Here is a 15,438-nt window from a genome sequence, read left to right as displayed (position 1 = left end):
CATCGCCGCTCCTCCCCCCGCCAGCCCCCCCCCCCTTTAGTTCTGGTCACAGGAGAACCCACAAAAAAAAAAAAAAAAAAAAAAAAAAAAAAAAAGATTGATAATAGTCAACATGAACAAAGTGTATGTTATTTTTTTTTCTTTTTAAAATAGTTCAAAGACAGTCAGATTCAATAACGAGCGTCAATAAATATCAATTACTTCTTCTTCTCAATTACAAGTCTTGAGACAGATTCTCAATGGGATTTAGAGCTGGACTTTGACTGGGCCACGCAAGAAATTAACATGATTTGTTCAAATCCATGCCATCGTGGTTTCTAGGCCTAGCCTCCCATCAATTTTAAGCAGCTGAAGAAAAGCTTCCTCACAGCATGATTCTGCCACTACCATGTTTCCCCAATGGGACAGTGTTTCAGGTTCAAGATTAAATTACATAGAGTTTGAATTCATTTGCCAATAAGGTCATTTGGAATTCAGTTTTATGTACGGAAATATCTATAAAGGGGGCTGTTTGCAATTGCCAAATGTTTCAGCTTGATATTTGTAAAAGCAATGAAAAAAAAATATATAATAAAATCCAGCAACATTTTTTAATTTATTTATTTATTTTTTTCCCCTTAGGTGATGACTAGGATAAGAAAAGGGTAATTTCAGTTTATATACATAAAGATAATGAGTAAAAACTATAGCACCTCCTGAAGGAACAAATAAATATTAATAACAGCAAAAAAGGTAAAGTCTTCATTTCTTGTTGACTGGTCTGGTCAGAAAAAAAAAAAAAAAAAATTAGCATTCATAAGTGCAGTTATTTCTGCTCCCAAACAAAGCCAGGCTGCAGGGCTTAGCAAAGATTTGGGGGGAGGGAGGGGAGCCTTAATAGGCTCTTGCTGCTCCTGAGCAGTCCTGCTTGAGGTCCACGAGAACATTTAATGCCCTTATTAATCATTTTTAATCTGTTTGCTTTTAATTAAGAAACAGTGTGTTGCTCTCCTATCTGCGCGTGCCAGGGCCGTGATTAATTGTGGCTTAAGACAGGCGGGCGGGACCGGAGTAACGTATGAGCTAACAAGGCCTTTTTCTTGAGCGATCTCCGCCGCTGAGCTGGCTCCCGTCACAGCAGCAGCAGCTGCTCGTCTGAAACCCAGACCGGCCCGGGAGGGAAGCGCCGTTCCTGGATCTTTGAGGGATGTTTTAGTTTATTGACCAATCTGTTGCGGCTGATTATTTGGTGATAAGCACCGGCCCATTTCGCCTGATGTTTCCCTTCATGAGGTCTATTAAGGCTGCTGCTGCGGCTGACCCGGATGTGAGATGGCTGGCTTAACCGCAGAGTCTCTCACTCAGCGAGCTACAGATGCTGGACAACTGGCTCATTTCAAGTGAGAGATAACACTAAACACAGATAATGTGTTTAATTTTACATATAAAAATCCTCATACAGAAAACGTTCGATATGGTCAGAATTAGCAGAGTTTTCTTATAAACGCATAAAAACATGTCCATGATGGTGGGAATTTGATTTGATCACTTGAAAATTTAGCAAACAGTTTTGCAAGTTTCATTTTAATACAGAGAAATGTATGTAAAATCCAGAAGTTAGCTTATAAAATGAAACTAAAAAACTGGTGGGTAGGAAAACCTGTCCTAGCCATTTTTCTTCTACTGACCCAAATCCTGCAGACTCCTGCTTTTAAAAAGGTGCATGAAAAATCCCATTTGAAGTTTATCAGTGAACATCTACAAAATGCTGAGTAAGACTTGAAGAACACCATCCCCACAGGCTAGCAATATTGTACTTTTTGAATAGTTCTTTTCTTGATATTCTGACTCTATTAATCAGAATAAAATACTAAAAAAAGACTTTTTCATACTTTACTTCCAAAAACAGCTGAGGCTTACATATCTACGGCTTTTACCTTCACAGTCCCCTCTGCCTCCACAAACCAGCGCCGCAGCATCGCCTGAATCTGGCCGTCTGTCAGCTCACTGTTGGCTGCCTGGATTTTCCTCTTCACTGTGTCCTCCAGCAGCAGGCGCCTCAGACGCCAGTAGAAGAACTGACGGGAAGTTTGCCATTCCAGGATATCCTGAGTGGGGGAAAAAGGGCAAAAAGAGGGCATTTAAGTATCAAAATATGACTTTTAGATGCTATAGATAGTCTCATGTGTTTACAGTTTCATAAAATGTTCTGCTTTTTACATCAGAGAGGACTTGGAAAAACTCAAAGTCTGAAAAGTGGAATATACCAAGGTTTCTGTTGGACTATATAAGAAGACTAATAGGTAATAATTTTAAAAATGAGGTTATTTATTAGATGTTTATATATATATATATAGTAGTATATAAAACTTGCAGGAAATCTTCTAAACATTTATGGAAGAAATGCGTAGCTCTGATTTGAGTGATCACAGTCAGTCAAAGACTCAATCACAGATTTCTCTAGGCAGACTAAGGTAAACATGGAGTCGAGTTCAAATAATAATCTTCTTGGGTGAATACTGTGTGTAATAAAACACTGGCAACCATCCATCTGTGAAACACCCTTCTGGTAATGTGAGCAAAGAGTGTGCGTCTGTGTGTGTGTGTGAGGAATGGGACTGTGGAGGTGCAGAATGAGCCGAGGCCTGCCTCAGGCTGCTCTATACTAGGTGAGGTGATTGACCAGGGTCATCAGAAGATAATTATGAAGACGAGTCGCGCAGCTTGGTAAGACCAAACATTATTCACTGGACAGGTGCGTCAGCAGCTAGACCGATGCTGCCCTTGGGGGCTTTTCAGGTGATTCACTTACTACACGCTCCCACTGACGCCACACCTGAACAAATGGATGTCTGAGCTCTCACCGTGATCACGCCCTTCTCCTGCATGCGGCCCGGCGTGTCGTGGAGGTCGGCGAACTGCACAGCCACCTGATGGTAGATGGGCAGCAGGAACTCCTCTCGCTCCTTCAGTTTGGTCTCCAGCTCTTTGCGGTCAGCGGGGCTCAGCTCCGGAGTTCCTGTTCGGATCCAAATGACAACAATTTTAAGCAAAATGGTGAAAACCCAAAGAGTCTTTGCTCTTCTGCCCAGTCAGTGTGGATTTTAGGATATGGACGAAATTAAATCGTAGTTCATAATTCTTGTTTTGTTTTTGTTTCTCCTTTTAAATATATGTTCTTTTAAACTGCTTAGTAACATTTTAATGCAATAAAAAAGACTGAAAAAAAACAGTTTTGTCAACACTGATATTCAACAGCAGCACAAATTTGATCTCAGATGCTTTAAAAGAATTCCATGAATAGCCATTCATTATATATAGGGCTGTCAACATTAAAGCATCTGATTACCCTAAAATGTTTAAATATTACATAATGTAGATTAACTCCATTACCCATTTTGACCTAAAAGCCTCTCTGCCACCAAGGGTTAGTGTAAAGCAGTGTGTATAGTCTCAGTATGCAGGACGCTCGCTCCAACTGCTGTGGTGTTAAAGTGAAATTCTGACTTTCTTTGCTCATGTTTTTAGTCGCATTTGGGACTCTGCATTGTTGCACTCAGAAGAAAACCCTGTTTGACCGTCCCGACTTCGACTCTCGCCCTCGTTCCTTTGCTGAACGTCTTTACCGCTTTTCTTCGAAGCTCAAGCTCATAGTTAACATTTCTAAATTCTGTTAGAAACAAAAGGGACTTTTTTCAATCTTCTTGAGTATGAAAACCTGGAAAACTGAGATGTTTGGTTTGAGACAAAAAAAAAAAAAGTTCTTCACCACTTTTAACAAATACCAAAGGCTGCTGGATTATCAAAGTAGCTTTGAAACTCTGGACTTTGTTTTGCTTGCCTCTTTTAATAAACCAATATAGATTAAATTAGACCATAAAAATTAGAATTAGACCATCAGAATATCCATTTTCTTGACATATTAGAGTCAAATAGATTCTTGATAACTTTTAGACTGACTCATTAACACTAATATCCTTTAATGTGGCTGATAAACGCTGCATAAATCATTGTTGCCAAAGCCAATAAAGGTGAAGCTCGAGTCTAAAACACAAAAATCCTACAATCAAAAAGAACTCCCAGTGTGTATTCATTTTCCTCATCTCCTTATCCCGTTACCATCAATTCAAGTTCCCCATGTGAATGAAGCTAAAGAATCAACAGCATTTTGTTTTGGAGCTCCCACTCCCTCCCCCTCTCCCAAACCCCTTGCTGATTTCTGTCAATTCCAATCTGTAAGCTCTCCAGCCCTCCAGAAGCCCACCTTTATTCCATCATGTTTTGCTTAAAGCGCCAAACCAGCGCAGCATCAGAGCAAACCAAAATCGATAGCCTGCACCGGGGAGCTGGTGATTGATCCGAGTGGGCTGTGATTGACACGTCTCCCGGGGGACAGCAGCGAAGATGACACAATCAACACCAAAAATAAAGCAGGGTGGGGGAAAGCACCACATGGTCCCACTTGATGTACGACCAACTCAGTGAAGTGAAAAGAGGGCTACAAGTGAAAAAGCATCAGGTGTAAAGATGGCAGGGCTCACCAAGCCTCTCGGCCAAGCCCATGTAGACTGGATCTACTCTCCTCATGGTTTTCACCAGGTCCTTCTTTCTGAACTTGATCTCCACTGTTCCTTCAGGCTCCAACACGCCGCCTCTGAAAAAGAGACACGATAAAAGTTAATAATTGAGATCCATTTCAATCCAATTTAGTTCCACTTCAACCACAAACGTCAGTAGATTATGTTGCGATTTCATGTGATAGACCAACATAAAGTAGAAGATGATTGTTTAATCAATAGAACCTTTTGTGCAGTTTTCAAGATTTTAAATAATTAAGCTATAAAGATTGGGTTGGTATTTTTACGCCATCCATTTAAAGAGAGTTTTTAAGCATAAGGAAGAAAAGCGTCCTCTCCCCATTTGTCTATCACATTAAATCCCATTAAGTCCGGTGATATTTGATTGTCCTGTAAAATTCCAAAACGTGAAAGAGTTAAAAAGGGATGAATGTTTTTGCAACCCCGTCAATAATTTATATTTCTCAGCTTTAAGAACTTACCTGCTGTCCTTGTCGGCATACATCTCCATGTGACGGGGGTTGATGGTGGGGTCTATGACCACCCAGGAGCCTCCTCTCAGCTCCGCCTGAGGGGGGATGTAAACTAGAACAGGCTGCTTGTACTCCCTCAGTCCGTCCACAATGTAGGCTCCAAACTTCAACACCTGGTCGTACATGTCTGGGAAGAATGGTTTCAAGTTAGATTACAGAAAGTTTGCCCTTACTCATAGTGGCAGATGACCAAGGAGGAGAAATACCTTTCATTCCCCCAGAAAAGCCTCTCCAGTTGGAAAACACAATGAGAGGTAAACCCTCTCGGTTCAGATCCTTGATGGCTTGAGCTGTTTTAAAAGCAGAATCTGGAAACCACACCTGTCCCGCCTGCTGGATGATCTACACATAGAAAAACAGGATAGTTTTCAGGATACAATTAGTATCCTAATACTAATACACAGTGTCCAGCCAAGGTATTCGTATCCTTTGAGCTTTTCCACTGCACATATTTTATGTAAAGATTCCAGACATTTTCACAAGGAAGAAAACAGGAAGCAGACAAGTAAAGAAAGAATGATGGGAGAAAAAAAAACAGAGAAGGAAAGACAGGGAAAGAGAATGAGAGCAAAACACAAACAGAAGAAAAAATAGAAAAAGACAAAAAAAAAAGCCAGACAGTAAAATAAAGGCAGATAGGAAGATGTAAGGGAACAAGCAAGGAAGAAGAAAATCATAAAGGAGATGAATGAAGGATGAAGCCAGAAAGGTGACAAGGAAGAAAGAAAGGAAGGTGACAAAGGAAGGATGGAAACATCTGGTGAGGCACTGCACCTTTTCACTCAGAGTGAATCTTACCTTAGCCTCTGAGTCCAAATTGGCTGGATCAGCTGGGATTGACAGCTCCACTGTCCTGGTTTCCACAGCAACAACACCAGTAGGTATCCCTCCCAACCTGGATAAAAAAAAAAAAAAAATAGGAAAACAGTCACAAAGAAACTCCCAAAACATTTCACAAAGCTAATGTTTCTGTGGGTGTTGAATATACCTGGCTCTGCCCACCACCACACTCTGAGCCCAGGGCTGCATGATCTCCATGAAGGAGCCTTGGTCAAAGAATCCACTCTGCCAGGAACCCTTTGGATCTTCACAAAGAGAAGGAGGTAAGAGCGTCAAGACAAAGCACAAAGCTTTATCAGACCTCAAGTGAATGGTGCCCCAAAAGCAGCCAAATCAATCGCTACATGATTATCCCTTCTCCTTCTCCTTCCTCAACTTGTTTCTGGATTCTGTCTCGCCTCATTTTGTTCCTTCTGTGTGCTTAGCGGCGGCCATGATGGATGACTGTAGAAGCAGCCCAGCTCAGCGGTTTTTCTGCTTGCACAGTCTGAGGAACATGCCCGGCCTTTGAGGTTACCATTCAATTAGGCCTCGCCACTCCTCGCTAACAGAGAAGTTGACAGAGTTCCCACACTGTATCTCAAATCCTCTGTAATTACACCACTGTTTAACCTGCAGAGTAAGATGTACTACACATATTCTGCTGATGACCTTGCCTCTAATACTTTATTTACTTAATAGCCCTTCTATATCTAATGAATTGTTCCAACCTTTAACTCTTGGTCTGAAATGATGAATCTGTATGTTTGCTTCAAAAGACGCAGACAATCAGACTGCAACTTTTTATCAGCTGCAGATAAAGCAGGGTTAGTAATTAGAGGAGCTACATCAAATTGATAAATTATATTTATCATCACAGTTTAGAAGCCAGAAGAGTAAATACTACCAAATTCTAAGCCTCACATGTAACAGAGCATGATTTCCACTGAAACATAAACAGGATGAGGAAAAACGGGCTGGGTGATATGGACTCAAATATATCTTCTAAGTTTTGTCTGAAATATTTACTTTCTTTAGTAAGATTGGCATTTATCTGCAAGGTTTCCCACAACTGCAAAGTTGTGGGAGATGTCTATAGGATGTCCATTTTTTTTTTATTTCAGAGACATAAGGGACTTACTTTGACTAGGACGTCCTGCCAGCATCCAGCGAGGATCATAAGGTGTCTTGGTCGGCACAAACTCCACCAGACGATCTATGGGATCCTTTGCACTGATGATGGGTACTGGATTGGATTTACACTAAGGAACATATACATTATAAGTGTACAGAAAACAGCTCTTGAATTTCATACGTGTGAAAGTCGACAAGAATAAGATTACCTTGGGCATGTAGGACAACCACTGCAACAAGTTAAAGACTCCCTCAAAGTCATCGCAGACAGTACTGTGGGTCACACCGTTGTTGTGCATGATCTGAATTCCACCCAGTTGGTTGTTGGAGGTGTACACCTCTCTGCCTAGCACCTGAAAACACAAATGATTGTCGAATTTAAGAAGGAAAATACAACATTTTAATCGGTTCAATCCCAGAATTGCAATCAGAAAGAAATTTACTGGCCAAGAAGTTTACACAAATAAGGAACTTGTTTCCGGTTTAAATCGCTCACAGGGTGAACAATATAAATATTAATATAAAAGTATAAACTTTAAAGGAGTTTAAACTCTTAAACTGCATTACAAAAGATTATGAAGTAATGATTACTTCATAATCCTGATAACCTCTTCCAAAAGCTCTCAAACTGAGTCAAAGAAATATCCAACATTGACAGCTGAAGGTATTTTCAGCTGAGTTTAATGAGATCTGACACAGATGAAGACATTCCAAGGAACAGCATCTTTGTCAATAGAGGCGATAACCAGCCGGAGAGCACAGCATCATAGCAGGAACAGGCCAGTGGTCTCAGAAACAGATACTGCCTCATCTTACCCCAGGATTTTCAGAGATGATGAAAAACTAATTTTGGTCTTTTGCATGGTTTTTGTTGGTAAGTTGTGAATCGTCCAGATGTAACCATCTGTAAGTTAGAAGCTTCGAACTTCTTTTCTCTCTCCACGTCACTCAGGTGAAGCCATAAAGTCTCCCCTGTCAGCCCACCCTATTTTCATAAGCAGCTCAGAACAGGTGGCTGGGCGCTGACATGCTCCCATAAAAATCAAGACTGGAGCTCAATCCCTACCCTCAGCTCTCACCTTTTCAGCCATCATTTACTTTCTTTATTACCATTAATGGTTATGTATCTGGCTACAAATCTGGGGCACTCTCCTAAAGCTGTCAGGAGAGGCGGCAGCCCCAAGAAACATTACAGTCACCTTGACATACACAAAACCTCTGAGCCTCTGGCCATCGCCTGCTTCATTAAGATTCCGTGGCGGAGAGAGGAAGAAGAGGAGGAGGAGATATTGGATGAGGGACAGAGCGGGACGACTGGGAGGAGAAAAACTAGAGGCCAACTGGTAGCAACAGCTCACTGGGGTATTTGTGGTAGTAGTTACTATCCACTCCCCATGAAAATCGGAGCGTTTTCTAGCAGCTAATGAAATGATGATCTGCGGGTGGCCGCCTGCTGCTCCCTATTACGTTTCAGCTAATAGCCAAGAATCCACATGACGGATTAGCTGGAAGAGATTCCTCACTTTCATCAAAACTGAATGGAAATTAAATACTAAATATACAGTTTCATTAAAAAAAAGACTACTTTGCCCTTACAGATTTATTCAGGTTTGTTTTTTTGTTGCACTTAAATGTTGCAGATTATGAAATGTATTTTATCTTCAGATAAGGATGGAACAATTAATTGGAATAATCGTGATGAGTCGATTATTGAAATGACTGTCAACTCTATATATACTATGTTTTATATATATATACTATATACTCCAGTTAAGTGTTAACTGGAGTATGTTAACGCTTGTTAACATACAAGCATTAACATACTCAGAGCAGTAATTAAGGCAAAACTGTTCAAAAAATATTTACATTTTGGATTGAAATTAGTAAATAAACTGCTTCCATAAATATGTTCTACTTAGAAATCCTCAAGTGGAATAGCTCTAACTTTAATTGGCTCAAATTCTGTAGTTAAAAAAACAAAGAAAGAAAAAGAACAACTCACATTAGGCACTTTTTGTCATCCAAATATGAAATGATTAATGATGTTAAGTTAAGCAGAACAGGTTGAGCTTTTCACATGTTGATCTTGGAAGTATTAGTTTTAGCTTCAGATGAGTCCTTTCCAACAAATAACCAAGCATTTACTGATTTAATGCTTTATTTTTGCAATAGGCAACAAAATGTTTATTTTCTTATTTAAAAAGGGGATTGAATTAGTTATTTATTTATTTTAATGTATTTCTAATGTTGTATAAAAAATGGTGGTTAAATTAACAATCTGCAGAATGTGCCAATCTTTTATCCGATTAATCTCCGGAAAAAACAACAGAAAAATCAATTACTCGTTAGTTGCGGCCCTAATATCAGTTGACATAGATAACCTGAGTAAACCCGAACAGCAACTTTCAAATTATTTGTTTTTTCAAAGGAACATTTCTAATCTTCCTAAATAGTGAACAAATCGTGACTAAATTTAATGGCTGAATTTCCCAATCCGTGCCCGACCGCCTGATGTGCAGAATAAAAAATAAGTGCACTCCAATTTCTCCCCAGTGACGCAAAAATACTCATCGTCGTTTACCAAAAACGCTAGATGCTGTCACCGATGGCAACCCAAGTTATTAGGTTTCAGGTAGAACTTTTTATAAGCAGTAAATGAGATCTTCATTTGGAAACTGTCAGTCATATTCAAGTTATTCTCGTCTGTAAATGTGACAAAAAAAAAAGAAAAGGAAAATACTATTTTACAGCGCTGAATACAGATATACAGCATCTAGACTGCAAATATTTTTAAATAACAATCACTGCTCCCACAAATGGAGATAAACAGCAGGGCGATCTAATAACTGAGCTTCCAGGAATATTTGTATGCCATCATTTGGCCATTTGCATGGTTTACCATGTTGCAGCGTGTCATATAATTTGAAATGGAGTCATCCTAATGCACTGACAAGGACAGAGAATGGAAAGCAAGACAGCAGGAGGCAATGAAGCATACAGACACACACACGCACACACACATCAATTGTGTGCAGAAAAACAATCTGCATCAGCAAAACTTTTCATTTTGATTAAAAACAAATGATATGGGTGTCCTGCACTGCAGCCTCTGGCATGTCACTCTATTTCTATGCAAATACAGCTTCATGGTTCGCTTTCAATTATTCCGCTTTGAGTGGCAGGCAGGCCCGTGGCTGCCGTCGGAAAGGGAATCCTTGTAGAACAGAGCAGAGCAGAGAGGAGCGAGCCTGAAAATTGCAGGATCAGCGAGTCAGAACAAGCCACGAAAAAAAAAAAAAAAAAAATCAGAGCAGAATCCTTTTCTCTTTTTTGACACAAAAACCTCCTTCGTCCTCCAATCATGTCCTTCTAAAGGATTTCTTCATTATATCGCAAAACAGGTTAAAAAAACAAAAAGTGTTTCACTAACACTTATTTGAACTTCTCTCCTTAATGGCTTGAAATTTTAATAGTCAACTAGTAAACGCTTTAAGAGATTTTCCTCATTAAAATGCAGATTCATTATTGGTGATAATTTAAGGAACAGCTCATTTGGTGCTCACACTGATTCCACTAACAAAAAAAAAAAAAAAAAGTAAATTGTCTTTGTGCCGAAGCACAGATTGTGCATTTGAGCTCATTCTACCTTGTTGAGTGCCCCAGCTCCTGTGAGGATGATGTGAGAGTTGTCCACCTGGATAGTTCTCTGTCCAAGCCTCACCAGATAGGCTCCGATGCCGATGGCTCGACATGTGACCTGTGAGACAAGTGTCCTAAAATATCAGATATTTTCAAAGTAGCAACATGCCATCTTTAATAGAGCAAGAGCATTTGTATGACTTGACCCTTTTCACATTTTGCCATGTTCGCACCACAAACTTCAAAACATTTTCTTGGGATTTTATGTGATATACCAACACAGAAACAGAACAAAAGGATACATATTTTAATTTTTTTTTACCACATAAAAACCTAAAAAGTGTGATGTGTATTTGTATTTAGACCCTCTGAGTCAATACTTTGCAGAGTCACCTTTAGATGCATACAGTTGCATCATGGGATATGTTCACTTTAAGACATGCATATGCTTTGATTTAAATTGCTCCACTGTCTCTCTGGCTGCAGGTTTAAATTACCTTGTCTCCCAAAGCATCAAGATGCCACTACTACCATTATCTTTCAACACCATTTAATTAATAATTAGTCCCTCTAGGAAGTTGAGATCGCAACTGTTAATACAAATTCAGTCATCATCACGACTCTTCCGCAAATTTGACCAATCACAGTAGCATTTTTCTCAAGAACTTTTTGAGGTGTTCTCTAGGACTTGCTTATACTGTGTGTGTACAGCTCATGTTAAGTTGAAATATCAATATTTGATTCTTCTTTTGCATGTTCACAACTGCACAGGACATGATTTTATTTGTCTTAAGGATGTCATTTCAAGAAGGAATGTGCAAATGTTAATTGCACTTTAAATTTTAGCTATGTTAAAAGCCTGCCTTTTTTTGGGAAGGTTATGTGCAGCAATTTAAACTTTTTTGTAAGATCATGTTATGGCAAAAATAAAGCTTTACAAATAACATTTGCAATTTTGATTGCAACATTTTGAAAAAAATAACAAAATTAGTCATCTTTAGGCCACAACAATTAAAAAAAAAAAAAAAAGCATGACAATATCCTGTAGGGGCTGATTAACTAAATGACTTCTGAAAGTAATTGGCTGCACTGGATTTATTTCGGTACCAAGTGAAATGTTTGCCACACTTTTCAGATTTATACACATGGACATTTTGCTTCCATTTTATAGCTATATACCTTGTGTTTACTATCACATGAAATGCCAATGAAACCCACAAACGTTTGAGGTAGTAGTCAAGCCTTCGCTCAAGTTAAATGTGTATTCTTTAGTCTTACCAGGTTCATGGTGATGATCTCCTCATAAGCTAAAGAAGATTCTCCAGCAATCATTCCAGATCCCCTCAGGTTCTCCACACCAAGCCCCTCCTCCTTTCCAATAATGTCAGTGATCTTGTACCTGCACGACAGGATCTACAGTTTACATCCAAACCAAATGTGACCGGCAGACTTTGTGAATTTTACACAATTTCAACAGAACGATGCGTACTTCTCGCATTCTGTAGCAGGATTTTGTTGTTATAAAAACAAAACAAAACAAAAAAAAAAACAATAACAAATATTACCTTGATTCTCCTTCGTCTTCCACATGTTCACAATGTACAGAATTAAGAGCTGAGACCTTTTTATAGTCCTGAGGTGTGAGGTACAGATACTTGAAACCCTGCAGAGAATATAGAACTCATAATAAATTAAACATAAATACACAGAAATGTTGATAGAAAATAATATGGATTTTTGAAATGAAGCTGTGGAAATACAGATAACTTTTCCCCTTATAAAAACAGAAAAATCTTGTAAGAAGAAGAAAACTACATTTGTTTTTGCAAATAAATAATACTCTCCGCAGATTACCCATCGATTTTAAAAACATCCAACAACCCTGAGTTGGTTTATGATGCCTGAAACATTTCCTGACCTTGTATGGATCAGCTGGATCCTGCCAGGCCACGTGGAACATGTGTCGGATCTCCTCCGCCAGGCCGATGCGGGCGCCGCTGTTTGCTGCGATGTAGATGCGAGGGATGCCGCTCTCCCTCGCCATCTCGGAAGCTCGCAGAAACAGAACGTCCTCCTGAGGTCCAAATGAGCCTATCTTGTGAGTGATATCATTGCTTATGACTATGATCTCACGTCCTGCTGGATACTCGGGGGTTCGCAGAATCATCCGCCACGCCACCATGCCAATCTGGACAGACAAATAGACAATTTAGAGTGATAAAGGGGGGAAAAAAAAAAAACATTTTATAAATACAAAATTTTTAGATTTGTTTTAAAACTGATTAAAAACGAAGCTACAAGACTGGATACAGGATTTTATATAAACTGTTTATATTTGTTTTTGGTTTTTTTGCTTGATATAAATGTAATCATCTGAAAAAGTTCTGACTTTATAGACTAAAATCCTGAGCTTTGCAGGGAAGAAAGTGCGTGACAACAACTCAAACATACAGCCAAAGCAACAGAGACACCTACAGAGGAAATCATGAATTACATACTTAAAAATATATACATGTCAAAATATTGACAGAAAAGCTTCCGTTTTTATTGCATGTGTTCGTCTAGGCAGCTTAACTCACTGACCTCATTTCCTCCTGGGAGTCTGTTCATCTGCACCAGCTGACCCTGTGCATCCAGAACCAGCTCAGTGAAGGTGAGGAGATCAGGAGGAGGTGGGCATTCAGGTAGGAAAGCATAGGCCTGACTAGAGTTCCACAGCTTTTTCAAAGCCTAGGCGATATCAAAAAGACAGAAATGGGCATTAAGAAATAGGCAACATGTTTTAATACAAATCAAGTTTCTGTACAATACCTGTCTGAACATCTCAGGAAAGTCGTAGACATATGTGGTGCCCAAAGATTGAGCCTGGAAGCGCTTGGATTGTAACAGGTCCTTGGTCACATAAGGTGTATTGATTAGCATACCATGCAAGGGGCCTTGTTTGTCACCATACGCCTGGAACATAATCTGGAAAGACAAATTATAAAATTAGCCAATTTACTAATGCACTGTTGTCTTCAAATTTGGGATTAAAATGGAAAAAATAAAATAATTATTTTAATGATTATGGCATATCACAATACCACTGACATTACATTTGTAGTTAAATTCTCTTGCAACTATAAGCAGTAATCCTCTTTGATTTAAAGAAAAAGTAGAGATGCACCTATCAGAAATCCGATAATTTATAATAACTGATTTGGTAAAAGGTCCAACTCGTCAATTCCAGTTAAGTGTGAACAACAAAAAGAACTTCAAAGTTTCTTGTCTCTATGCATCACTGAAAATTCACAAGCGCAGTGGAATCCTACTTATTGGACTGAAGTAATTATATGGCTGGTCAATATGGCTGAAAAGTATTACGATAAGCATTTCATAGGATTTAGTAAGCTTTGTCTTCTTCCTAGTCTTTTTTTAACTGGAAACTTTTGTTTCCTCAATTTATTAATTTTCTCCATTTTTCTTTTTCTTTGACATTTTACATGTTTGTAATAAATAAAGACTGTGTCATTTCATGCCAATCGATAATTTTAGATTTTTTGTTTTTGTTTTAAATATCCAAAATACTTCCAAACTACTGACCATTCCTCTTTTATCAACAAGGTCCTCTTAAGCTGTTTTGCTCATTTTCTCCTTTCACTACACCAAGACGTTTTTGTTTTTATTATTTTTCTAAGCAGTACAGCTAGATTCAGAGCTGACGCGTTGAACCGGGCGCACGGTGTTCTGTCAGATCAGCATACGTTGTCAGATAGTCATATGCTTAGCTCAGACATGTATATGCAGTCATTACCATATGATTTTATTTAATCAGCAACATAGAATCATGACGTAGATAATCATATACTTTGTTATTAACAGCTGTATGGCATCCTGACTTAGCGGTTAAGTAAGTTAATGAGTTTTACACGGGCGTGTGTTGTAATTGCAGCTGCAGCCAGACCTGCTTTAAATACACTTTGAAACCACAACAACGCATGTCTATCTATCTAGTTATCACACTATATCATATTATAAACAATTTAATGACTTATTTTCGTCATAACTTGTTGCGTATGCTGAACTGACAACTCCACTGACGGTCGGACTTCTTAATGCGCATGCGCGGGTATGCGTACTCGCTGCATGTATGCTACCAGACCACTTGTCTTGGCTCTCGCGCGATCAACACGAACTTTCAAAAGCGCCCCACGGTGGCACAACATGAAACAACTTCCACTCCACATACTCCGCGTGCACTGTGGTGATGGTGATTTCAAGCTTACATTTTCTTTCAAGTCCTTAATTTCCCACAATTATAATAAACACTAGCAAGTTTGATGAGCTAGTCGGGCATCTGGAACCGTTTCTTCTCCACCAGGCACCGGCAAACTGTCGGTGCTGCACAGAGAGTAGCAGTCACGTGAAGCAGACTCTCAACATGGTCAGCTCGGTGTCGCAATTCTCAAACAGTTCGATGTGAACACAGTCCGACACCGAGTACACGTCCACAGTCTTAAGAAAAAAATACCTTTGAGAAAACGTTTCCGGCGGACGTTCGCTTCGGGACCTGGGGACGTTCTCTTTACGACTTCGGCTTGAGCACGTGCGGACGAGGAGTGAAGTATGCCGGAATGTGTTGAGGGCAACATGAAACTGCTGCTGGCGTGTTACTTAGCAAATTGTTGCTAGGCAACCAAAGAACGAGTGAAGTCAGTTGATGCCACAAATCTTTTTTTTAGCTAAGCCGTGAGAGGTTGAGCAGTTAAAGCCTTTCC

At 39.4% G+C, this 15,438-nt stretch overlaps 1 protein-coding gene across 8 annotated transcripts in view; it reads right to left on the bottom strand.

Moving 5' to 3' along the window:
• Positions 1 to 15,438, bottom strand: part of acaca (acetyl-CoA carboxylase alpha) — a 44,485-nt gene that overhangs the window by 4,914 nt on the left and 24,133 nt on the right. For all 8 annotated transcript variants that reach the window (XM_015035047.1, XM_015035048.1, XM_015035049.1 and 5 more), the window contains 15 exons: positions 13,493 to 13,648; positions 13,265 to 13,411; positions 12,600 to 12,869; positions 12,247 to 12,344; positions 11,960 to 12,080; positions 10,689 to 10,799; positions 7,252 to 7,395; positions 7,050 to 7,170; positions 6,078 to 6,174; positions 5,888 to 5,984; positions 5,296 to 5,431; positions 5,039 to 5,216; positions 4,521 to 4,633; positions 2,844 to 2,998; positions 1,917 to 2,087 (listed from right to left, as the gene is read on the bottom strand). In XM_015035047.1, coding sequence (XP_014890533.1) covers positions 1,917 to 2,087; positions 2,844 to 2,998; positions 4,521 to 4,633; positions 5,039 to 5,216; positions 5,296 to 5,431; positions 5,888 to 5,984; positions 6,078 to 6,174; positions 7,050 to 7,170; positions 7,252 to 7,395; positions 10,689 to 10,799; positions 11,960 to 12,080; positions 12,247 to 12,344; positions 12,600 to 12,869; positions 13,265 to 13,411; positions 13,493 to 13,648 — 2,115 coding nt within the window. The remainder of the gene's footprint in view (positions 1 to 1,916; positions 2,088 to 2,843; positions 2,999 to 4,520; positions 4,634 to 5,038; positions 5,217 to 5,295; positions 5,432 to 5,887; positions 5,985 to 6,077; positions 6,175 to 7,049; positions 7,171 to 7,251; positions 7,396 to 10,688; positions 10,800 to 11,959; positions 12,081 to 12,246; positions 12,345 to 12,599; positions 12,870 to 13,264; positions 13,412 to 13,492; positions 13,649 to 15,438) is intronic.

This window comes from Poecilia latipinna, unplaced genomic scaffold (assembly GCF_001443285.1).
Source record: "Poecilia latipinna isolate Pla-1442-1.1 unplaced genomic scaffold, P_latipinna-1.0 Scaffold322, whole genome shotgun sequence".
NCBI lineage: Eukaryota > Metazoa > Chordata > Actinopteri > Cyprinodontiformes > Poeciliidae > Poecilia > Poecilia latipinna.
The sequence above is the reverse complement of the archived record's forward strand: the minus strand, read 5'-3'. Positions and strand labels throughout refer to the sequence as shown.